Genomic DNA, 25,044 nt, shown 5'->3' with positions numbered 1-25,044 from the left:
ACGTACTTCCCCTATTTTCTTCTGACGATATTGATTTTTTTCAATCTGTAGTTTTCTAGTTTCTAAGCCTAATAATCTATTTTTGTTTATAATTGCCATTTTTCAAATTTGGACGAATACTTTTTAATTTTTTTTGAACGAGCTAATATAATGGAGCCAGAGAGCCATTTTCCCCAAGAAACAAAATTGAAGCGTCTCCAGTAATCGATTTTAAATCGTAGTCGTTCGCCGCTTCTTCGTTTTAATCGGCAAAATGTACCGCTCAAAGCGTCTCCTATATAAATTTAATGTGATGACGGCTGTAGGGCGTGGTACCAACCGTTCTCCGTATAAATGATAGCTGACACGTTTTTTGGTGCGTTGAAAATTAGGAGAGCAACGTAACGAGCTCCGTCTAGAGGTTGTACGTGACGTGGAAGCTTCTTTGGATTTTTATTCTACACCAAATTTTACGTCTATACTTATACGAATATAAACACTGCGGCTGTTGCTTTTATTTAAATAATTTATTTCCATTACGCGCGAGTTTTGCAATTTCACTTCCTTATTATTTTCTTATACGCTCGGTACCGCATTAACTATTCACAACCCATTTGTAGCTTGGACAAAATTGTTAAAATAAACGGTCGACAGTTTTTGATATAAAATTCGCAAAATGAGAAACCTTAACGGTATCATAAGTTAATAACCTTTTCGAGTACCTAGGTTTCAATCCGTTGAATGTACGGGTTAAAGTGTTCAGTTTACAAACGATAAGCGATTTCTGATATACCTAAATCGTTCAATATAAAACCGCGAAATAGTCTACTCTCGGTAGACGTTTAGAGTCGGTTGGTACCTGAATATTTCATATCCTATATCAAGTTGAAATATTCAGTGGTATCTTAAGCAATGTATATAATTTAAAAATATCGATTTATCGGCGTGGAAGGCGTTTCGTAATCTGGGAAGGGTGTGTGGCGTGTGAGTATGGCGGTTTGTGGAGAAATACCCTTTTATAGCCTGGAACCAGTTTCCGAATGAGCCTAAAAGCGAATCATTTTCTCGGTTCGGAAAATAGCCACTACGCACCGACGCCTTTAAAACGTTAATATTTTTTTTCTCGCGCGGCCTTCCCAAAGTTGAAGAGCGCGTGACGAAAATGGGTCGCGAATAAATATCCCTCCAGCCATTCTGTAAACTGTACGTACGCATCTCCGGAAAATGTCTCTATATATAAAAAAGTCTTTCCTCCCACGCGACGGGGTCATTTTTTGCCACTCTCTTAATGGGGTCCTTAAAAAAACCATATAAACCGCTCTAACTAGAGTTGGAATTGAACCGGGCCACCCGACACTAGAGGCGTAGATTGAAAGTGGGTTGAAGTGATCCGCCCTCGAGTGTCGGGTGATCGAGCCGCCTTTGGTCTATTATAGAACTAGCTCCCATCCGCTTTACTCCTTTTTTGTCACCATTCCAAATCGGCGCCTATATATATATATATATCTATCTATATATAGAGGAGTCAATTTCGTCCACGTAGGCCTAATACCATTACGCGCTAATCTTTGAAATTATACTTTCTCCTCTCCCCTTTCTCCGACTCGATTTGAGCCAACCTTTCGTTTTTTGGCGCTGGTTGCGCTCGGGTTGAAGTTATCTCACTCCGTGGAAGCGACTCTCTATATTAGACAATCGTGGCGGAACGCGAAAGCCGATAATGATCAGGGTGGCCCTCTCTCTCTCTCTACCTCCGTTCGGTGCCGCCATCTATATCGGGTTATTCTCTTTTCGTGACCCCCGCTCGGCGTGCCTGCCAGTTCCCTGGGAGACTCATTAGGGGCGACTCTCTTCGCCCCGAAACTATCTCCTCTACTATGGCCGCGTCGTCAAGACTCCCACATTTCGCCTCGGACCACCGGGATATCATTCTATTTTGCCCGCGCGCGCCCATCAGCCAGCCCACCTCCGCGCCACCCTTTCCATACATATATAGTCCATTGGCCACTTTAGTTCCGTGGCTCTTAGAAAGCGAGCGGCTTCGTATCCGACCAACTGATAAAAGAATTATCAATTGGATGGAGTTTTTCTATTTGTAGAGCAGGCTCCGTTATTTCCCCAGCGAGGTAAGCCCCGGATCTCTCTTCGTATTATCTTCTTCGTTCTTCGTCCCTCGACGTCGCGTCTCTGGCGAACGCCAGGGTACCGGTACTAAATTATCGCGGACATATTTGATGACTTTGTTCATTTAATAAATGAAACCGCTTACCTACGACTTTCATTTGTTACCGCCATCGACCATTATATTTCAATATACGGACTACACGTTACTGATCATCGAAAATCTCATTTTGTCTACGCGTGACCTACTATAGCCTGTAGAAAGGTTCCAACCGCTTCGAACGAATTTATGTATTTTTATTTTCCCAGCCCTACTCGGGATTCCTTTTACATCAGGGAGTAGCTAAGCTCACAGGATTATTGACATTAATCTAAGAAATATATATCCAATTGGAATTAATTAAAATTTATAATAAAAGAGATATGCACAAAATATTTACAAAAGATTAGTGCAAAAACCTTAGTTTAAGTTTGAATCCCATTTCCACTCGGTTCTATCTGACAACCATGCCTTCATAAATTATTTTGTGTCGCGCAAGTAGAGTGTGGTCGTTTCATTGTTTAGAGCTAAGTAGCTAGATAGAGACACCGTTGGAGATATGTCATCGCGTATGTTGGAGAAAGGTGACCACACCATCAGGATATGTTCGATTGTCTCTTCTTTGTCCGTGCAAACCGGGATCCTCTCCGAGAACATCCGAAATCCTTTTGGCCGTCTGCAGTGAGCCGACCCTCGCCTGAAAAAGTAGTTGGCTATCGAGACCATTCGAATAAATGCGTTCGAAGAAGGGACGTTCTTTAAAACTGTACAGCGCTAAGCTCGGATGCTTGGCGACTTCTTCTACCCAGTTCGTTTGGGCCACTTCCAGAACTCCCTTCTCAACGATGAAGCGCCATTCCGACTCCGACTCAGCAGACGATCCGCGGGTATTCTTTCCGTAACGGCTATCGAGGACGAAAACGCGTTTATACCACGTGGAGTCCAACCCCGTCAGTCGTACGTAATCGAATACCCGCTTGGCTATTCGGTCGGGACTCACGCGCATCAACCTTCCCAGGTAATTTAATTTACTCTTGGCTTCCCGCTCTTGAAAGGAAGACCAAGCTAGTTCCCCTTTGATGGCTGCCTTCGACGTTAAAAAATTCCCGCCAACAACCGTCTTTCCAACCAGGTATTGCGTTTATAACAATTTCCAAGTGAGGGCTCCTTGAAACTTGGAACATCATTTCCATAAATTAGTCCGGGCACGGCGATCCCCTTTCATAAAGTTCGAGTTGTTGATGCTATATTATAGGAATGAAAGCTTTGTTGGCGGACAAGGTCAGACATCCGTTCCGCTTGCACCCGTAGCGACTGTTCGTGTGACAACGAGTACTTTTCAGAAGCACTAATCGTAATGCTTAGATGTACCACTTCTTATTTGTACGGAATGACTGAAACTTGAATTTTTAGATCGAGGTAGGGATTCAGCATTCGAGTATTTGTAGCCAGGATGGCGCATTTGCTGGGGCTGAATTCCGCAGCGAAGTCGCCGCACGTATTCAAAATAATGTCGAGATTTTCAGCGCAGTTCGCGACTGCAGCGATATCGTCAGCGAATAACAACGCTTCTATAATAATCTGAACTGAAGAGTAGGACGGATGCGTTAGCGCGTAGCCTTTCTCGACGTCCAATGAACGAATGCGTATTTATTTACTCTTTTTTAACGAACAATCCCTTTTGTAAAGCCAGGCGCTCACTGCTCTTTGTAACGTCTCCGTCCTACCTTTCACAAGCCTTTGCTTCGTAACGTAGACAATGCCTTGTGGAAGGCAGGACGGATACGAAACGGAGAACCAGTGGGCGCCTAGCCTTACAGGGAGGAAACCATAAATATGGATTCACGAGTTACATACTTTAAAATATATTGGCCATCGTCAAAAACATATTATATACAATAATTTCGATAGAATAAGTTTGGCAAAAACCTATAGAAATTTAGAAAAATAAATCAAAACGATGGATAGGACTAATAATAAAGTTATTTACAATATTTTCTGCATTTGCAAGAAGGAATAGATTTTAAAATTTGTTACTAACTAGAAAAAGTTTTAATTCTTGATTGTCTCCAACGCCCCAGAATTCCTTTGGTCGCGACCAGATCTTGCCATTTCGCACTCCCCGATCTTAAACCCAAAAGATACGCCGCGCAATCGCCCGACTTGTCCAGTTCGTTCGCTTAAAGGGGAACGGTCAAGCTTTAACAAGTTAGATAGCCCTATAGCCCATTAAAAACTAAAATTTATGGCGAAAACCGCATCAAAAAATATTGAGTGGTTAATTTTTAATAAAATAAAGAATTTTCGGTGAGACACTCCCGGCTCGATTAAAATTGATAAAAAAAAAGCTCGCGCTGCTGTAGATGCGAAAGATTTTAGTTTTTATTTTTAATTTGCACGCGCGGCGCGTTCCAGTTATAAGAGACCTAAGCATAAATTGAGCGATTTCAAAAGTTACGCTAATTCGCAAACCGCTCATACGGGGTTAGGGGCGCTGGCGACAGCCCCTAAGATGGCGGCGAAAATTCAAACCCAAACACCTGGCGTTATTTTTCGTTTCAACTTTTTGGGCCAAAAGTTTTTTTTTCGAGACAAAAAAAGATACGTGTTAGTATATTGAACGTTGAAATAATAATTAAATTCCCTTTAATTCGTACAAACCACAATTCGTAATCACGCGTAAAGATATTTAACGATCCGTTTCAGCCTTAACCACCATAATTCCTCGTAAATCAACAGTGGAATTTCCTATATAGCGTGTCTGAGTGCGTCGGGCGAAGTGTTAAAGGCTACAAATTTTTATTATTCATTTAGAACATAAGCCCCGTATCTTCAACGCGAAGAGAGGGGTGTAAAGATTTCCGAAATAACGCGTTATTACCGAAGTTAACCCCATCAATTACCATTTTTCTTCTCCTTTTTTAAGCGTTTTCCAATAGCCCATTAATGGTCGCTCCGGGCAGCTCTAGAGTAGAACGCGAAATCACCCAAACGTACCGTCCAATTTCCTGGCGTGGCTTTGATAGATTCTCCGGGCCAGTACATACGCTCATACGCGTGGCCGAAATCCGGCTTTAGGGGCTCTGTTCCTCCCTTAATCAAGCCTTTCACGACGGGATCTACAGGGTCTGGCCTTCCGATTCCATCATGGCGTGGAACACGTCATGCCGCGAACGTCACGGAAGCTGATCTCGCTCGTATATTATATTTCGAGCCTTTAATTCATTCCAATTTCGCCTCCTGTTCGTATACACGCGTGTACGTACCGCGTAATATTTGAATAATTTCGCCGTGCAAGGTAAAGGGCCAAGCGCAAGCGCGATGCTTTTCAAATTATGCGTTGTTCCTGTATTTTTTACCTCGGTAAGTGGCCTGAGTAAGTCAGTCTATAACTTACAATTGTCGAGAGGAAATTAATGTCCGTAATTCCGTATTTTTTTATCTAATAAAGTGACCCAAAACGTGTCGGAGTGAACTTGTAGGGCTGTAGATGTACCTTTGTGTGTACGGCCTGCACCTCTTGCGCTGCCTTTATCTGTCTTTTCACCTCGTTTCGAGGGGGAAATATTTTGCAAACTAAGCAATAATAAATGTCATTTGTTATTTCGTTATTGCATTTATAAGGTATATAAATTTGTATTAAACCAGAAATATAGCTATGGATTTTATTCACGCTCCAATTTGATTTATGATTCGGTGCGTTAATTATTTCATTTAAATACAGTAAATATTAGGTTTTATTAAATAAAATCCACACTTTGGTATAAAAAATTAGTTATTTTTTAAATAAATAAATAAATAAAATCAACACTTCGGTATAAGAATTAATTATTTTTTAAATAAATAAAATCAACACTTTGGTATAAAAATTAATAATTTTTTTAAATAAATAAAATCAACACACTTCGGTATAAAAATTAATTATTTTTTAAATAAATAAAATCAACACTTCGGTATAAAAATTAATTATTTTTTAAATAAATAAAATCAACACTTCGGTATAAAAATTAATTATTTTTTAAATAAATAAAATCAACACTTCCGTATAAAAATTAAAAATATAACCAACACTTCGGTATAAAAAATTTATTATTTTTCCTCAGATAAATAAATAAAAAAAAGTAATCCGTTAACTATATAAACGTATTTTTATGATCTTCGGAATAGTTAGTAAAATGCCGTTATACCTTCGAAGCGAGCGTGGAGGTAGAAAACTAGTTAAGTCGATAAAGGTATAAAATTTAGTGTAAAAATTTGTAAAGCTATGAATTGAAATTTTAAATAGATCGTGACTTATGCCAATTTGTTTCGCTCGATTGAGCAGCCAACTCAAAAAAAATCGGTAAGAAATTTCCATCTATATTCATCACCGTTAAGGTGCATCTGCGTAATTTCAGCGAGAAAACATACTGACGTCATACGATTTTTAAAATAATTCGGTACGGTTTTTTTGGAAAATTGAACGGACAACGAAGCGGTACACGTCAATTTCGTCTTTAGCTACGCATTATCCGAAGTCAAATTTACATTTTAATAAGCGAGATAAACACCAGGGGGAGATAATCCATCTCGATTTTCCCAGATTTTCGAGTCATTTTCGGCTTCCTTTATCGGTGCCCCTAGCGGAACCAGGATGCTTTTCGGATGTGAGAAAAATTTTCCGCGTCAGATCATTCGCTACGGGCCTGAAACCGACACTTTGGGGGTTCACGACCTCAGGACGCTGATTTCGTAGTGAGGCCTTGGACCCGCGTTTTTCCTTCCTCGGAGCGCCTCCGCCGTGTCCACTAGCCTTCCACCCCCCTATGTTTTGCGCCTCACACACGTGGGTGGTTTATACATATAAACATAGCGGAATTTAATTAATTTGCGTAGCGCAAAACAAGTTCAGGAGGTTAATTAAGTTCCTCGCAGGCCGCTTCCTCGGGAAAATCTTTTGGATTAAATAAGTTTAGCTTCTCTTCCTCGCGTGTATGCCCTCCCCTTTTTCATACCACCCCTCTAATTCTACGTATTTTCTAGCCGTATACGGTGTTTAGCCTTCCTTTCTTTATAATAATTCATCAAGGATTTTTCTCTCGGGCTCAAGACGGGAAAAAAATTGCCCGAAATTTTCTACCGGGATTCGTTAAAATTATTTTTCCTTTATTCGACCAAAAGTTCCTCATCCGCTTTCTTTACTTTGGCCTGGTAAGGAAACCCTTTGATTGTACGCGTGGGGCTCCTGGCAAAAGTTATTAATTTTTTTCGGGGATCAGGAGCTTCTAAACGATATACTTTCGATGGCGCATTCTCGACTATAGTGAAAGTAAAAATACAGCGTACGAACTGCTGTTGTTCTTAACAAGTTCTGTTTTTTATCGATTTTTTTTGTTATGAATAAATGAATTTTTACTAATTTGCAACAAATAATTAAATATTTTTTTTGGTCTTAAAGTTAAAATAAATTATGGAAGTCATCGTTGCATAGTAGATCGCCGTACTATCAGTATAGCCAAAAATAATTAAATAACCGGAAAACTAAAACATTTATTTGTTAAAGCTAATTAAAGAAATTTCTTCAAAAAATATATCAATTATTTTCCGGAAGTTGAAACTAACGGTGAAAAATATTCGATAAAAATAAACCTTTATATTCTATTCCGTTTGAATTTAAAGTATTTTGTACAATTTTTGTATCAAGTTAAAATTTGAAATATTTTGTGTATTTTTAAGGTGTGTATGAAGAGTGTTACCCTGTTTTATATAAGTAGAAAATATTTTTTTTCCACCAAATGTAGGCATATTTTGGGGCCCAATTCGTAATATTAATCAATTTAATCTTCATTTACAACCGAGAGGTTGATTACTACGCGTAGTAGGTGTACAAGCCTGTATCTTTGACTGTACTAAAAAGAGTACGCATACTCTGTACTACCAAAGGTTGTATTATCTGTGATAAAATACGCTAATAAGTAGATAAATCCATAATTAAAAGGGATAAAAAGCTAAACCCTAAACAAATTTGAATAAATTTAAAAACTTACAAATAACTCGTACCAATAGGTCTTCGAGCATAGGTGATTCCTTTTAACTTGTAAATGATCGAACGGGTCCCATTTGATTGAATTTCCATTTGATCGAGTTGCATTTGATCGAATGGCATTTGATCGAATGGCGTTTGATCGAACGAAATTTGATCGAAAGCTATTGTAGGATAAAACTACTAGTTTTTGGGAGTAAATAGAAAAGGCAACGGTGCATACGCGCCTACGGCGCCCGTACAACAACCTAACCTAACCTAACCTGACCCTATTTATATATATAAAAAACAACGGACCGTTATCGTCGATGTCATAAAAAATTCCATCATATAGTGTATAAAGTAAAAATCTCTTCATCTTTGTGGCTTAATACAGTTAAAGCAATGAATTATTCCATCATTATTCCTTCTGCACTTAAGCAATGAATTATTCCATCATTATTCCTTCTGCACTTAAGCAATGAATTATTCCTTCTGCACTTCATATTGACATTCGGTAAAATAAAAACATACCAACTGGTACTATAAATACTTTTGAATTCGATCAAATAGTATTCGATCATTTGAAGGTTCGATCTTATGAAACAAATGACAAATGGGATTCGATCAAATGGTATTTCGATCAATTGCAACGTATAATGATCGACTGTCGATCACATATTTTTCGATCAAAGGACCAACACCCTCTGTACTCCGTGTACATAATTTACAAAAGTGGTTAGCTCATCCTTTACAACAATCAACTTTTTACAGATTTATGAAATATTACAAAATACAAATTTTGATCTAATGGTAATAAAATCTATGAATTAAATATATTAATTTTAATCCATTTAATTCTTATATTTTGAAATGACCCCATTATATTTAATTTATTAAACATAAAGTACCTAAAATAAAAGCTTAAATCAAAGAAAAAACGGGTGTTTCGAACAATCTATCATTTCCACGAATAAACACAAAAACGAAAGGCGTACCAGTCTTACACGCTGCTACTTTAGGACTATCCTAATATTGTTTTTTCCCAAACAATATCGATGACGCTTCAGAAGGCCAAGTATCGGTGATAGCGAGCTAAAAGAGGATCTCTTTGGACACCTCTCTCTCTTTCTCTTGAGTGATCACCCCTAATCAAGATAATAGCTTGAAATTAGTGAAGGAGTCCATCGTCAGGCCGTGTATATAACGCGTCAATCTACAAGATGAATACGGTCCAAGAGAGGGGAGACCTCATTTTGGAAATCTATACTTATCCCGCATTCTCGGCCAGGAGGGTTAATCGGCAGCAGTCACGCTCAGCTAACAGAATAGTCCCGGATTGACAATCTCGGGGAGGCCTCTATCGACCCTCGCCCGCTGTCTGTCTGCCTTCCCCATTACGAAATTTAAGAGCGGGGGTTATGTATAAAAAGGTCGGCTCGCGGGTGGGTAATCGATATGATGAATTCATCACTAAGCTGGCCAACAGACGTGCAACGTAAGGGTTCCAGTTTTCCCTTCAGCCACCGCCACTTTCTCGAATAAGCGATTCTCAATGTTTTTTTTTGCTTCCTAACGTTTTCTATCCCGTCGCGATTCCCTAACTTCTACGGTTTTGGGCTTAACGCCGTGAAAAATATACGATACGAAATTTCATCGAACACTATCCTTAATCCAACCATCCCCTAGTTTTATAGATCTACGCGTGTAGATCGGGTGGGTGGATTTTTTTTCATCCTATTATATATTACGTCGAGGGTTTCGAACGTCGAATCGAGCTTGGATTTCTGGGTAATTAAAAGGGAATAGGGCCTCCGCTGAAAGGATAAAATGAGCGCGGGGTAAAAAAATCGTTTTAGCTAGAAGAAGAAAAATACTTAAAGATGATTCTCTACCCCTTCCCCTCTTCGGCCATTCTTGTTTTTTTTTAATACCCCTCAATTTTTTTAACTCGTGTGTCTTCTAGCGTCCCCCCGTCGATTCTGGTACCTTTCCCTTTTCGCTAAACGAAATAAAGGGGATTGCCTAATTAATCTCTTTTTATATCATCCGGATAATTTAGTGCGATTGGCTGAAACGAAGAGCGGGTAGAAGGGGAGTAACTCTTCAATCTCATTTCACTCGATAACTCACTTTGCTCTCTGGAGCGTTGTAAAAATGACTCTATTAAGGATTGAACTATATACCTTGAGCCCCCTCTTCCGCTTTCTTTAAAAGAGCGAGCGTGCGTGAAGGCTGATCCCTTATTTCAGGGTTTTTTTAAAGTCTTACGACAATCCACATATTTCCTGTTTTGATCTTTAATCTTGTTTTATACGTTATAAAACACTCGAACGTTTATTTTATATTTTGCTCTCTCGAATGAATGACTCGCAACGCGAGCGCGTTTTGACGTTATTTGCGGTATTTTTGCGCTAAGAAATAAATAAATAACATTTTAAATCTTTTGGGGGGGGGGGAAATTGAATAAGGTGAATTTTCTCAAAGTCGAAAAAGGTTCAAGTATAGTGAATTTATATAAATTTACGTTATTTCGTAAACCCTCCAGGAGAGTATCCGAGATGTTAATTGCAGCTTTTGTTCAAAGTTGGGCGTAATGTAAACGTATATGAGATATGAAATTTCCCAAAAGGAGACGTTGTACTACCTATTTAATTTGTCATGGTAACCGAAAATGTTTTTGTCCACTTAAAACAAAAAATCTCCGTTTAAAAAAGCATGGGATTTTCTCGGTTTCGAAAATTTAAAAAAAATTTAAAATCGCGAAATGGGTAATTTGGAACACATTTAGCTTAATTTCAAAACGTTTGGGTAAATTGGAACATTTTTGGGGTAGAATTGTATTAATATTTGGGTAAAATAAGGAAAAATCTTATTTTTGTTTTAAGTGGTCAAAAACATTTTCGGTTGCCATGGCAAATCGAATAGTTAGTGCAACGTCTCCTTTTGGGAAATTTCATATCTTATATAGGTCTACATTACACCCGACTTTGAACAAAATCGGAAATAAACACCTCGGGTACTTTCCTTGTCAGTTGCAGGTTAAGAAAGGCAAAATATCTAGTTTATTTGGCGGAAAGATACCAGCACGAAATTCCGGAAATTTTCTGTTGAATTCCTAAGCGTGTAATATTAATCCATTTTAGAAATGTATATTGCGTAAATTTTTTGTTATTTTTAAGCTTCATTATAGCGTATTTTTAGTATTATGCTCCTAAAGAATCATCAAATCACACATTTATGTATGTCAACGCGGTAATCTCGGCACTACCCGTTCTATACTTACCCTGGACTGGCCAAACGAATTGTTTTAGGTATGCATCATTTGAAGTACTAAAAATAAATTATTACAATTGTTTTTTAATCTTATCTATGTTAATTAATTAATGATAACTTAAAAATAAAATAGACGGAGTTTTCCAAAATTATATGTCGCGCGCATGTATACTTAGAAATTCAACCGTAAACAGGCCAAATTCGAAATTCCCGGCGCCGATTTACCTGAAATTCATGCTAGTATCTTTCCGCCAATTGTACTACATATTTTGCCTATCTTAGCCTGCAACTGTTTTTTTTACGTTGATTCAACATTTTATCATATCTACCTATATTTTTGGCGCTTCAATTATATTCTGGTTTTTGTCCAGCCATTTACAAAGCGACACACATTTTAGTAAATATCTAGTTAAGAATTTACAACCTTGGAAAAATGTTAAAATGATTTAAATAAATAAATGAAATAAACGAAATAAAATTTAAATAAATAAATATTATTTATTTATTAATTGGAATTCTAACGCTACACGCTCCACAGTAGAGCGTAATAACGGAACTGGAATTTATAATTTCAATTTATAAAAATGTATAATCTAGAATGATCGAGATCTAAGTTTACTGTATTAAGTTGTTAGTATTATTTTGACGTGGGAGTGAAATTATTTTTAAATTATACTAAAGCATAATTAAATATATATAATAAAAAGTCATAAAGGCGTTTCCTTGTGTAAAATACTAGTGTTGTAAGTTGGAAAATTTTCCGGAAACTTTTCTGGAAATGTTTCCGCATTTTATTTTTCCGGAAAATTAACAACACTAAAAATACCCTTAGAAATAGATAAAAAAATTAACGTCCTGTTTTTTTAACGTTTTTTCACCATTGAAAGATCTCCACAAACTCACCAAAAATAAAATCTTTTGGAATTTATTCTAGATTAAAATCTTATTTTTACCGCTTTCTTTGTTTAGCGAATAATTCATCACGCGAGCGTTAAAATATTTTATCTCATTTTTGTTTGGAATCTATTCAAATTTGTAGCGTATTAAACAAACTAGCATTTCGCGTTTGTAAGGTAGATAAAAAGAGCTTCGAAAATAAATGGCATCGTAAAATGAATCTGACAGAAAATAAAAAATCATAAAATTTAACGAAGAATTTTAATTAATTTTTGGATTTGTGTGTCAGTATTTCGCTACGGATAGTTAATGCGTAATTTATTAAAATTCACCGTTGGAAATTCAATTCATTCTTTTAAAATTAATTTTTTGAACTTCCGAGAATGTAATTCCGGTAAAGCTTTATATACAATACGTGATTATATATGAAGGGAATGATTGGGAACGTCTATTATTAGAAAAAGGTACTCCTAGATGGCGTTTTTACAAGATTATCTCCCTCTCTCACTGCTTTGCTCTTTTTGGAGGGTCTGCGGAGAGAGCGAGCAGGGCTTATGAAGAGGCTCCGCACACTCCAATTCTTTTTCTTTCTTTCCAGGAGATGTATTTTTGGGACGAAATAATGAAAAGTGATTGGAGGCCTAGAAATTGCTTTTCCTCTCTCTCGCTCTTCACTGTTCGGCCAGATAGGACAGAAATGGTCCCAAAATCGCCGTTGATCATCTCGCTGCTGCAGAATGAAGAATCCTTTGGTCTGTACTAACGACAACGCGGTTGACGCCCACCCCCCCTTCCGCCGCCGCAACCGCCATACCTGAAGATAAAGCAGCGCCACCTACGATTTCGCTCTTCGCGTCTCTCTCTGCACAGCTCACTAGGACTTGGCGCTAAAAAGGTACGAATTCCTTTTACTATCCCTCCATTTTCTCAATCTATAGACGCGCGTTGGCTACATAAACGGGTTGTACGTGAATTCTTGTAAATGGAAGTCGCCTAAGTACTAGCGCCCAACGACCGAGGTCACGCTAAGGGCGAGGGTCACGATGGACCCCAAACGAACTACGAGCCCCGATCGCGTTTTGCACATTCGCTATACGTAAATGTTTATACTTATATATCCAAGGCACAAACTAGCGCGTGGAACAGAATTCGCGTAAACCCCGTACTTTTACTCTAAAACCGATAATATTGGTACTTGTATATTCCTTATCTGGTTCTGACGCGGGAATTCGCTGGCACATATATGTATATATATATGCTCCTCTTTCTGCCGCCACCGCTTTGATTTATTCACGCTGGTTTCCCGAAATCGTTAGCTTCTTAATATATCATCTTTTAGAAGTTTGCCTTTTGTTCTCGTTCCCCCCATTCTTATACCCGTACGTATAGTGCTTTCCCCTCTCTTCACTCATTTCGCATTACTCTTCTCACACACACACTCTTACCGCGCATCGTCTAGGTGTAGAAGTTGCAATTGGCGATATTTTCAAAGTTATTAAGTTGCAACGCGGATAATAATCTTGAGGCCAAGGGGGAACCTGTCGAACACGAAATACAACCACGGACAAAGAATAGATAACTTGTGTTAAACCGGTAAAACTCTATACGAAGACTATATCGCGCTATTTCAGTAGAAATTTCAATAAATTCAGCTTATATTTAGTCTTTTTTTTATTAAATCAACATGTCAGTCTGTCGGTCTGTGCTGCGAACGCGTACGCATTTTCGGGGCAAAGTGTAATCACTGCGTTACCAGTTTCTTAGAATTAGGGAAAAGCCTTTCAAAAAGAGCCCTCTTTTTGTCATTGGGTGTGTAATATTTTTACAATTTGCGTTAGTATCGGGCGGGATTCGAACCCGAACCCTCCTGCACGACAGTTGAGCGTTCTACCACAGAACCACGGATACGTGTTACGCTCCACTCAAAATTAGAAACTCTTCCGAGGAGAGGTATATTTTGGGATACCAACTTGTTTAATATCTAAAATTAAATGTTTCATTTATGGCTAAGGTACCCTAAATGAAGATAGTATAATTCAAAATACAACAGATAAATAAATTTAATATTTCCACAATCAACGCGATAAAGTTATTTGAAGGTATACAGTGGTTTGATTAAAATTTTAACTGATATATGAGTAAGGTTGGTTGAGCAACTAAGTTGGCAGATTTGTAAGACGAGTGAGATAACGACGTTATCTCTTTCGGAGCTTCCTTGGTTCGAGAAAAATCTGGCCTTGTCCTTTCATACTGTAAAGGGGGAAGCACACGCGCAGGAATTTGTAGAAGAGTCTATTTCTTTGACAATCTCTCTGACCCTTTCGGTTTACGTTTTCTTCCGTCCTTTTTCCATTTGGTTCGGCAACGTTAGGGCTGAATAAAAAGAGCCGTCATTCTTGTTATAACTCGCCGTTCTCGGCGTCGGAGAGAGGAGGGGTTCACGCTTCGCCGGACTCTTATTAAATAAGGCCTCGCGACTCTTCGCTTCCTAGCTTCTCTCATCAAAACCTACCGCGAGACCACTGTTTTTATACGTCGGTATTAACCTAACACTCCTTGACACCGCGCCGTCTCCCGTCCTGACTCTAAGCGTATCTGCCTCTATCCCGCGCGGAAATATTCCACGATCAACGGGCTTTTCTCGCTAGTTTTCTTTCGGGGATTGTACCGATAACTAGTACACTCCACAAATACTCCCTTTTGCCCAAAAAGTAGTCGCGATAATTTGGAAAACCTATACGCGCTTCGCGCGGAAGTCGCAGTCATCTTTTCAGGCGTATATACGCGATACGGTTCTCACGGATGTCTCCCCGCGTGTCCGGGACGAAGAGAGTCTACGTCGCGCCACGCAGCTCCGAATCGCCCAGTGAAAAGAATATAGCTGATGACAGGGAGGAAAAGGAGTTATGATTTTCGTGACTGCTATCTCTTATCTTCTTCTCGGAGGGAACAGAGAGAGAGTTATGATCCGGCGACCGCTCTGTATACGCTGAATTTGGCGTTCTTTCCTACATAATTCCCGGTTCGTGCGAGACGATGCTTTACCGCTTATATTAAATGGAAACGTAGAACCGCTCTCTTTTTTAAAGGCGTCCATTGCGCGTGGAAGGGAGTCGGTGGCGGGAGTACTTATATATACTACGCTTTGGCTCACGCGGGAACTCCAGGGAGCGGTTTAATCTGGGTTCTATCCCCTTTCCTTCCGTCGGAACCCGCCCCGCCGGTACGCGTTTGGAGATTCGAGACGTTCTCCCCTGTCTGGACATTCGGCCCTGACTAGCCGTGGTTTTTGGGGATCGATCGCGTATACTACTTTCACCCTGGGGTCTCTCTCAGTCACCCCCCAAAACTCGCTCTTCCAACAGTTTGCCCTCGGCGTCGGCTTCTCCCCATACCCCCGTGATCGTGATTGCCCGCACTCGGTCCCTTATCAAGCGCCCCTACTTCGACCCTAGTTCTGTCCTTCCTTTTATTCGGACCCTGATCATCCGACTCTCTTCGGAAACCATCCCAACGCCGAAAATCATCGCTACTCCTCACTCTTTAGCTCTCCCGTTTCATTCCCGCGCGCGGGCCCTAATGTTTATTTGCGAATGGAATGACAGTTAACTCTTTAGGTACACGTAGCGCAAACTGGACCTTCCTCGCTACCCGCCAACGAACTGCGCTTTCGATTTAAGGCTCGCTACTGATTACCAGTTGAAGAGGAGAGAGAGAGTAACGGTGGTATTTGCCAGGATAGAACGAATTGCTTATCTTTCTTGTATACAGTTTCTGACCCGAATGATTTAGCTCAACGCGTGTTCAGTCTCGGTCGTAGCGGCGACGTCACTCTTTTTTCTCTTCGGAATCCGCGGTTTTACGCAATCCTATAGTTCCAAACCCGACTGGGAGTTGTCGCCCTTGGGCCCCGTATCCGTTCCTTCCCCCTCGGGCTTTGGTTTGTTTTACGATCGGAATCGCTACAGTCGTTCGTTCTAAACCTTCGTTAAACACCGACTTCATGGCCTAAATTTCCATACGGCCAATATACACTAATTTGTTTTGACGCGTCGTTATTTCGTTGATACGCCACTAGCCCCATCTTCCTTTGCCATTTTCGGTTTCATGCGAAAATTTATATTCCAGGTTTACGAAGCGAGGAAAACCGCCGAGAAAGGCGACCGAGTTTGGCCCAACCGCGAAAACCACGTTTGTACCGCCTACAAACTTTTTCGTTAAATCACTTTTTTTTTTACTCTTGGTGCTTGTTTTGAATAATTTACCTCTTTTAATTATAGACTCTCGGTGGTGCTGGTCGAGGTTTGATTTTTCTTGTAACGCTTAATTATGAGGACCGCGTATCATAAATCTTTTCTCGTTTAGGCCTACCCACTTACAGCCATTATAATTTTGCGAAAGGGACCAGCTAGTCTAAACTAGACTCCGACGTCCCCGATGTAGGCCCCGGCGCGCTGCCCACGCCGATCGTTTTTTTGCGCTGCCGCCGCCGTATGATTTTGAACGGCGCGCCGCCGACTGTTTAAAATATTTTTAAACAGGGCTACTAGATTTTCCGTTGATATCAGTCTCTTTGAAGCTTTAATTAAAATGTAGTTCTTTCTTTATCACATGTCAACGAACGTACTCCTAGAAAAGGGATTGCTAAAACGTCCTACAATAAAAATTAAATTTCATATAAACGCCGCGCCACGCCGCCGCCGCCGTTAAATTTTGTTTCAACAAAGCCGCTGACAGAAAAATCAGTGCCCACCGATCTCGCCGCCGATGGAAAAACACCGGATCGCCGCCGCCGGTCAAAATTTCTCGGCGTCGGGGTCTGGTCTAAACTACGTTTTTTTAGAAATATGGATGGAAGGCCAACTTCGGAGAGGTCGTCTTGGAGTTGAAATACAGAACGCTATAAGTTATTTCCTTTCTTACACTTGAATAGAATGGAGATTGCGGGTTCGTAATACAAAGAGAGAGAGAGAGAGAGAGAGAGGAAGAGTGAGAGAGAGAGAGAAAGAGAGAGAGAGAGAGAGAGAGAGAGGATAAAAGGTGAGTGGGGGGTATGAAATATACGCGATGGATTTTATTCATCCATATAACTTATCCCGGGGATTCCATCCCTACTTTACTCTCCATCTTCGTTCCCGGTCGCCTCTTTTCGTGTGGAAATATCTATTACGGCAGAGACTATCTCGGGAAATACCCCAGCCATAACCCGTAGACTCGTGTGTATAAATAGGCAGAAAAATACGCGCCTCTTAGATATTCAAACACAATGCTTAGCGGGTGGACACCCCTCCCTCTCGCTTAACGAAAATATCTTCCGCAATCCACTATTTTTTGTTCGTAACGGTACCGTGAAAAAAAGACAGGCTCACTCGAACGCAGAGCGTACCTTACTATCAACTTCGATCGCGTGATACGTTACGTCTTGACCGAACTATAGTATAGGTTGCGCGCGTAAAAAAACGCTTTATCGCGTCTTTTCCTTGTCAGTGGCATAGCGTCTCTCCCCACTGAAAAGGGAGTCTGCTTTGATTAATTCTACCTCTACTTGCATAATGTTCCGCGCGCTTTTTTATTCCTTATCTCGTAAGCCTCGGTCACCATTATATTGGGGTTCGAAACGACGCTAACCCGGTAAAATAATGTAATGGCACAAACTCTGATGGGAACCACCGTCTCTATGCCTTTTCCCTTTCCACATTTTTAATACATATTTTCGGCAAGGTAGGAAAAGACTTTGTATGTTTAAAGAAAAACGTGATTTTTTTTCTCTCGGCGTCAAAACCGCCGTACTTCAATTTCTACTCAAAATTCTTTTTTTTTCGAGGGTAGCCCTGTAAGTAGTCTATTTTCCCATCTTATCCCCGTTCCGAAAACGCGGGAAGATGGAATAAAAAGTGGGGTAGGCGGATCTAACTGAGTCACGATGATTTTAAATTGAATAGTTAAAAAGGCAGTCCCCCATTTGGCGGCTATATTTTTTTATACCATCGCCTTTGCGTGGTTAAGGAACCTTTACTTTACTAACAGGATTTCTTAACATTTTTTTTTAGTCGACGTTGGTAGGGTGTTTTTTTTTTTGCCTTGAAATTATAAAGGACAGGAATGCGGCCCCCAACAATGGACTCGCGTAATACTAGAATCTTTATAGGTATAAGGAGATGGTTGGGATAAAATTTCCCGCAGGGCATATTTCATTTTTTTTTATAAATCGCGGTTGATTTAGGGGTTTGGCGATAAAAGAATTAAATTTCACGGATGTCTAAGTATAATTTATATTTGAGGCTCTCTAAATATTTGGCCCATTTTTTCTCTTTTTTTGTAAGTTTTTTTTTTACCTAATCGTGAAATATTTCAAGGTTTTACTTTTTTATATAATAACGGGCCTCTTAATGTCGAATGTGATAACTCACCTTTTTCCTTCGCTATAAAAGAATAAGCCGTATTACCGTAACGGTCGCATTAATAAAAGGCTTAATTTTGATTAATCTTTTTCTACGCGGAATTTTTCACTTTTTTCTCCATCATATCTTTCAGGTGGAGTTTCGGGATAATAGAAATTTTTCTTTTGTTTTATGTAAAAAAGCTAGCCCCAACTATTATAACATTACGCCGTGGTAACTATCATAGTTAATGATGTCAAAATATCTCTTTTGTCGTATAATTATCTTAGTTTAAATGTTCCACGAAACACACACCTGAATGCAAATGCAAAGTGTTTTTGTTCAACCACATTTTAATGTTCTAAGTTGCCCATCCTTTTAGTGGATATATATGCTAATTACTGACAAGGAGACTACCCGAGGTGATAATCACCGATTTGGTTGAAACTAGGTGGGTATGTAGACCTTAGGGTAAAATGAAATTTCACCAAGGGAAAAATTGCAATGGGCTTAAGTTTTGCCATGGCAACCGAAAATGTTTTTGACAACACAGTATGTATATTTTCTCATTGAAAATAACATGGGAATCTGAAATATTTTAAGAAAATTTCAAATTTCAAAACCAAAAAAAATAGATCAAAATTGACGAATGAAATGAATATGATATTTTGATGAATTTTGGTCAATTTGATCAAAATATGTAAAAATTTATCAATTGTTATTTTCATTGGGACAATATACAGACTGTGTTGTCAAAAACATTTTCGGTTGCCATGGCAAAACTAAAGCCCATTGCAATTTTTCCCTTGGTGAAATTTCATGTTACCATAAGGTCTACATGCCCACCTAGTTTCAACCAAATCGGTGATTATCACCTCGGGTAGTCTCCTCGTGAGTTACATCAGTAGTATATAAAATATATTTTACGAAAGAAGTATCCGTTTAGCTGCGCAGGCTCGAGGCAGTTTTCAATGGACGTGATTTTCATGCCAAACCGCAAATGTTTCGCGTTTATTGATCCACCTAATGATGTAAATACTACACTGCCTCGCGATATTTACTTATTTATAAAAGATACTCTTTCGATGAAATAGTTTAAAAAAAATCAATATATGAATTTTTTATCCTCGAAATATTATCTCTTCCCATAAGCCTTTTGAAAAATCAATACAGAGGAAGTTGAATTACGGTACGTGTTTCAAGCAAATTTTGAAGTAAAAGAAGATAAAATCCATTTAGTCTTACATAAATTCGAGAAACAATTATTGAAACCGAATTGAAACCGATAGCAAAGAGTAGTCACGATAAAGGTTAGGAAAGGGTTAATCTTTTGGAGGAGTAATTGGAAGTAGTAAAGTAATTATTATAAACTTTCCGGATCGAGGTCGCTATCTCCGAGTGCGGAAAGTGGAACGAAAACAATAAAAATAGGCTGAACTCCCGCTTCTTTTTTTCATTTTGACATTTACTAAATTAGTTTTAAGAGAGATCGTTGCTTTGCATCGGCAAACGAGCGCGGGATGAATAATGTTTATTACGTATAGACGGCAAACAAACCTAATCTCTCTTGCTACAGCTAAGCCATCCACGCGGCTACTCTTCCGAATAAGCCCTAAATATTAGAAAACTCTCGGGTCATCCTTCGCGTTTAAAAACAATAATTGAAATTAACGATCTTTTGAAAGTCGAATGGCAACAAGTTAAAGGTTTGTTGGCTCTCCGGTTGGATCAGCGACGGGCGGCGAGCGAGCCAAATTTCAAATTAGCTTCGGAAATAATTTCCTTGAACCAAAAGGCGTTTTAAAAAGGGAAGGGGGTGTGTAAAACGGGGTCCCCAGCCGTTAGTAGAATCATTTATAGCTCTCGCATTCCTCGTGTCGTTTAGGCTTGTTTAATTAAATTTGCGTATATACTAAAGCTCATGAGAATTCTCTTCTCTCTCTTTGGCTCGCTCGCTGGCGCGTCTCCGAATCGTATACTCGTGTGTGGACGCGTGTAGCAGCCGGACTGGGTCCCTTCTCCCTTCTGCCAGGTTGAGTTGGCGGGCAGCGTGACTTTGCCGTGTCCCCTCCCAGTTTGCGCTTCGCGATCGAATTTAGAATTTTCCGGGATAGGAATTTTCCGGGGCTCCGGGCCCTGTTAATTATGACTTCCCGATCATTTTTAAATGGAGGACACTCTTCCGTCGTAAATTATCGCTTTAATAGGCAATATACGTACGTATATACGATATACGCAACCGTCATATTTTAAGGTTCGAGTTTCGGCATACCGGCCTTCCCGCCTCCAACCAGCGCCCCGTATAATAACTAAAGTTTGTTGGGCTACAATTCCTTTATTTAATCAAGGAAATTTGATGATTTAGTTTTCACTTTTCATAATTATACTCTTATTACGCGGTATAAATTATAACGAATCTGATCTCGTACCCGAAATTTTGAAGCGGCCTTAAGGGCTTTTAAGGGTTAATACCCTAGTTTTGGCCAACTTTACGGAAACAACTATATTCCGTACGCTTACGATGTTTGAAGTTTTAGCTCAAGTACAATCTTTATAAATATACATATTTAAATTTTTCTACTTTTTAAAATGTAGGCTTTGAATAATAAAACTGGTACGGTTAAAGCTTGTTTAATAACCTCACTTTCCATTCTTAACTTGGCAGCTAAGCTAGCTAGGCTAATACCCAAAGCATCACCTCAGGCCTAAGTCATCAAGCGACTTTTAAAGCCATAAACTCAGGTGGCCGGGTTACAATGATATAATAGAGGTAAATAATAGTAATAAACTTAATAAATTAACTTTATATTGTGCCGATTTCTAAAAACTTTTAGGGTTTTTAACACGTTATAATATAGGTCAGGAATCCATACCTCTACTTGGAATGCTTATCCTGCCGTATCGCGTATGGTAAGATAACTATGACGGCTTTGGCCCCGTCTACGAAATAAAAAATCGCTTTGCACGCGCTCCCATCTCACGTTTTTGTTTGTTAAGTTAACATAGTGACGTCAAAAAAACCGTCAGCCACATCGAGACGAAAATCTGCAGCGATAAGCATTCCTAGGAATCCATACCTCTACTTGGAATGCTTATCCTGTCGTATCGCGTATGGTAAGATCACTCTGACGGCTTTGGCCCCGCCTACGAGAGAAAAAATCCGCTTTGCGCGCGCTCCCCTCTCACGTAGTTCTTTGTTAAGTTAACATAGTGACGTCAAAAAAACCGTCAGGCACATCGAGACGAAATTCGGCCACGATAGGCATTCTAGTATAGATAAATATTAATAATAATGAATTAACTTTTCATTGCGCCGATTCGCGACCACTTTTTGACTTCTTCTCTTGATATAATAGAGGTAAATAATAATTAACGTAATAAATTAACTTTTCATGGCGGCGATTCGCGACCATTTTTTGACTTCTTTACTCGGCATAAGAGAGGTAAATAATCATTAACCTTCAGCCTTTGAATTTCGATATTAATTTTGAAAGCAACTACGCGCTCTGTTTGCGGTTAGATGGATTTCGAAAAGTGGAAGCGCGGTATCGTTGCGAACATATACGTGTAAGTTGTGGCCTATTTTAATATACAATAAAATTCATTGATAAAACCAAAGGGGGGAGGGTACTTCTCTCTCTTCGGCCGTATTTACAACGGACGAGTGGGGGCGCGTAAGAGTTTTAATGGCTGTCCAGCAGGGCTATTAAAGGTCGCCTTCCAATGATAATTAGTCTAGTCTGTTTACCGCTAGGGAGCGCTTGACGCCGCCGTTGATTACCGGAATTATGCAAATCGTGATTCTATGGTAATCCTTCCACTTCTGGTTCTAAAACCAGCAACCCCCTCGCATTCTCCCCGCCGTATTATCCCGATTGGACTACTATTTTACGTACTAAGCCTCTATATATATATTTTAGTTGAGGGCGATTCATGGGCCGCTTTCGGGAAACCATATAATGTCTCGTACTCTTAAGACCCCGGCTTGGTCTCTCTTCGGACAGAAGGCGAAAGCCGTGACATTGGCGTCGACAGCGCTTGATTCCCTTCCATTCTAATACTCTCTCTCCAAAGTCTAGACCGAGCCTCGCTTAACCCTCCCCGACTCCATTATCCAAAATTTTGAGTATTTGGAGTAATCGTGTATATAGTTTCGGATTTTGCGTGGAATCGCTACCGGCATTAGACGACCTATTAAACCGACCTGGCACTATACGCTGTTGCTCGATGTTAAAGAGAATGCCGCGGCCAACCCCATTTATAGTTTGGCCCGCGATGGCGGACCTTTAGTTAATTTCAGCCGTTTCTCCTTGATTAAACAATGTTAATAAGAACGGACAAGGGCGCTGGCGTCGGAGAAAGACAATTAAATCGCTCGGTTAGTTCTCTTAATTAGTTATTTTAGGCCTTTTTTACGATCATCAGCGCCACCACCTTCTATTCTAGTTTCATTATTTCCCTTAATGAAGAAAGCACCGTGAGCGCTTCGATTTTTTGCTATCTTATTCTAAGAATCCCGCGGACTGTGTTTCAGAATTATAGGACAACCAATTTGGAAGCAAATTGCGTAATTCCTTAATCCAGTACGCGCGTTTTGAAATCGCAATTTCCAATTAATTGACGGTATACCGTATACGCGGATGATTCGTTTCGAGCAGAAGGTGTTTCATCGATTTAATACGTAACGAAAATCGAAAGCTGGAGCGAGCTTTAATTGGAGGAATCGCTTCCATTACTTTCGAATTAAGTTCCAGCGTTTTCCTCTTTTAATCAAGTTCCAGGGAGAGTCACGGTGACGTTTCGCGACAAACGACGCGAAAATGAAGCCAGCATTCGATTCATTGTATTCGTTAGTTTCGCTCCTCGTCGAGACGAAGACCCGTATAATTGGTCGCCCTTCGGAGACGCTCGTCTGGTTTATGAGCAAATTGTTTCGTTAAAGGGCTCGGGGCTATCCTTAGCGCTACTGGACACCTAACAATGTTTAACGTGTCAACGACGTTTTAAACGTAATTGGACTCAACCATAAATCACCCTCGGGATATCTCCGTCGAGACTTTTGCAGCCGCTGACGACAACGTCGAACAATGCCGCTTTAACTTCCACCTCTCACTCTTCCCCATTAGCTCTCCTCGACTCTCTTATTATTGTACGCGTCGTAGCAGCCTCTCCCGATCCCTCTCACTCTCGGTGCTCCTTTAAGCGGAGAGCCCTTCTAATGTTAAACTCTTTTCAATTGAGATAAATAGACCGTGGGTTCGGGTCGGACAAACGTCAAAGTTTCTCTTCTTCCAGACCCGACTACGCTTAACGACATTTTTATCAAGAAAAATCTATCATTTACATAATTTAGAGCGAATATTATTTACATAATTTAGAGCGAATATTATTTACATAATTTAGAGCAAATATTATTTACATAATTTAGAGCAAATATTTATCCAAGCACTTACGATTTGTTTGGGAAAAAATGAGAGATGTGCAAACCTACCTTCTTGAATTATGGCAACGAAGAGTAGATGAGGCGATACAATCATCCCTGTTCCGCGAAGTTATTTTTTTTGGTGGGAAAAGTGTCAGACAAACGGGTTGACTCGTTTTTTGCGATGAAGGTTCATTTATAAGTGTGAAACGCGTCGCTCTTTCGGAATCTCTCTATTTTCGAAGTTATTCTGGATTCGTAGAGGCTGATTCCGGGTTTATTTCGACGAAATATCTGAGAAAACTTTGGGGGCTTAACCGCGACTCTGATTTCTATTCGAGATTAAATTGAGACAGTGACCGCGAGAACGGGACGTAAGAATTGTCGATTAATAGCTCGAGTCGGACTGGCGGGTCGGTATCGTTGGTGGCAGGGACTTTTTTCGCTCCCTGCTTCGCGCAAGCTGCGAACGAGACAAGTACGCGGCTCGACTTAATCCCATCGAGTGCCAGAGGAAAGGAGACTGGCTGCTGCCGTTGGCCCAAAACTGTTATCGGAGGAACGTTCAAGAACCCCTCTTCCCCGTTAAAGCTCCGTTCTCTTTCTCCGGCGGCTCGCTCCTTCGCCGCCCCGGTATAACCGTTCTCTTCCCTCCCTCCCCGCGCATCCCCCTTTCCAGCTGCCCCCCCCTTTTCATTCCTTGGTCGGTCGTAACTGCCATCTGGCGGCGGCCGGGAAGGTCGGCGGGGATCAATTTGAATAAGGGGCTCTATAGACGCGCACCCCCGACGAGCGATCTGGCCCAAAGCGTTCCAGTCCCTTCTCCGAGGAGGAGGAAGGTGGTGTCGACGGTGGTGGCCGGCACCCTCTCCACTCCCGGAATAAACGCGACGGCTTTAAGGGTAAAAGAGAACACCCATCCCGGGAT

General features: G+C 40.1%; 1 protein-coding gene across 1 annotated transcript in view; it reads right to left on the bottom strand.

Moving 5' to 3' along the window:
- Positions 1–24,705, bottom strand: part of LOC149932365 (uncharacterized) — a 66,527-nt gene extending 41,822 nt beyond the window's left edge. Inside the window, exon 1 of the mRNA XM_090155481.1 lies at positions 24,186–24,705. Coding sequence (XP_090011607.1) covers positions 24,186–24,231 — 46 coding nt within the window. The 5' untranslated portion in view covers positions 24,232–24,705. The remainder of the gene's footprint in view (positions 1–24,185) is intronic.
- Positions 24,706–25,044: the final 339 nt, after the last annotated feature.

Source organism: Leiobunum rupestre, chromosome 8 (genome assembly GCF_980474605.1).
Source record: "Leiobunum rupestre chromosome 8, qqLeiRupe1.1.hap1, whole genome shotgun sequence".
NCBI lineage: Eukaryota > Metazoa > Arthropoda > Arachnida > Opiliones > Sclerosomatidae > Leiobunum > Leiobunum rupestre.
The sequence above is the reverse complement of the archived record's forward strand: the minus strand, read 5'-3'. Positions and strand labels throughout refer to the sequence as shown.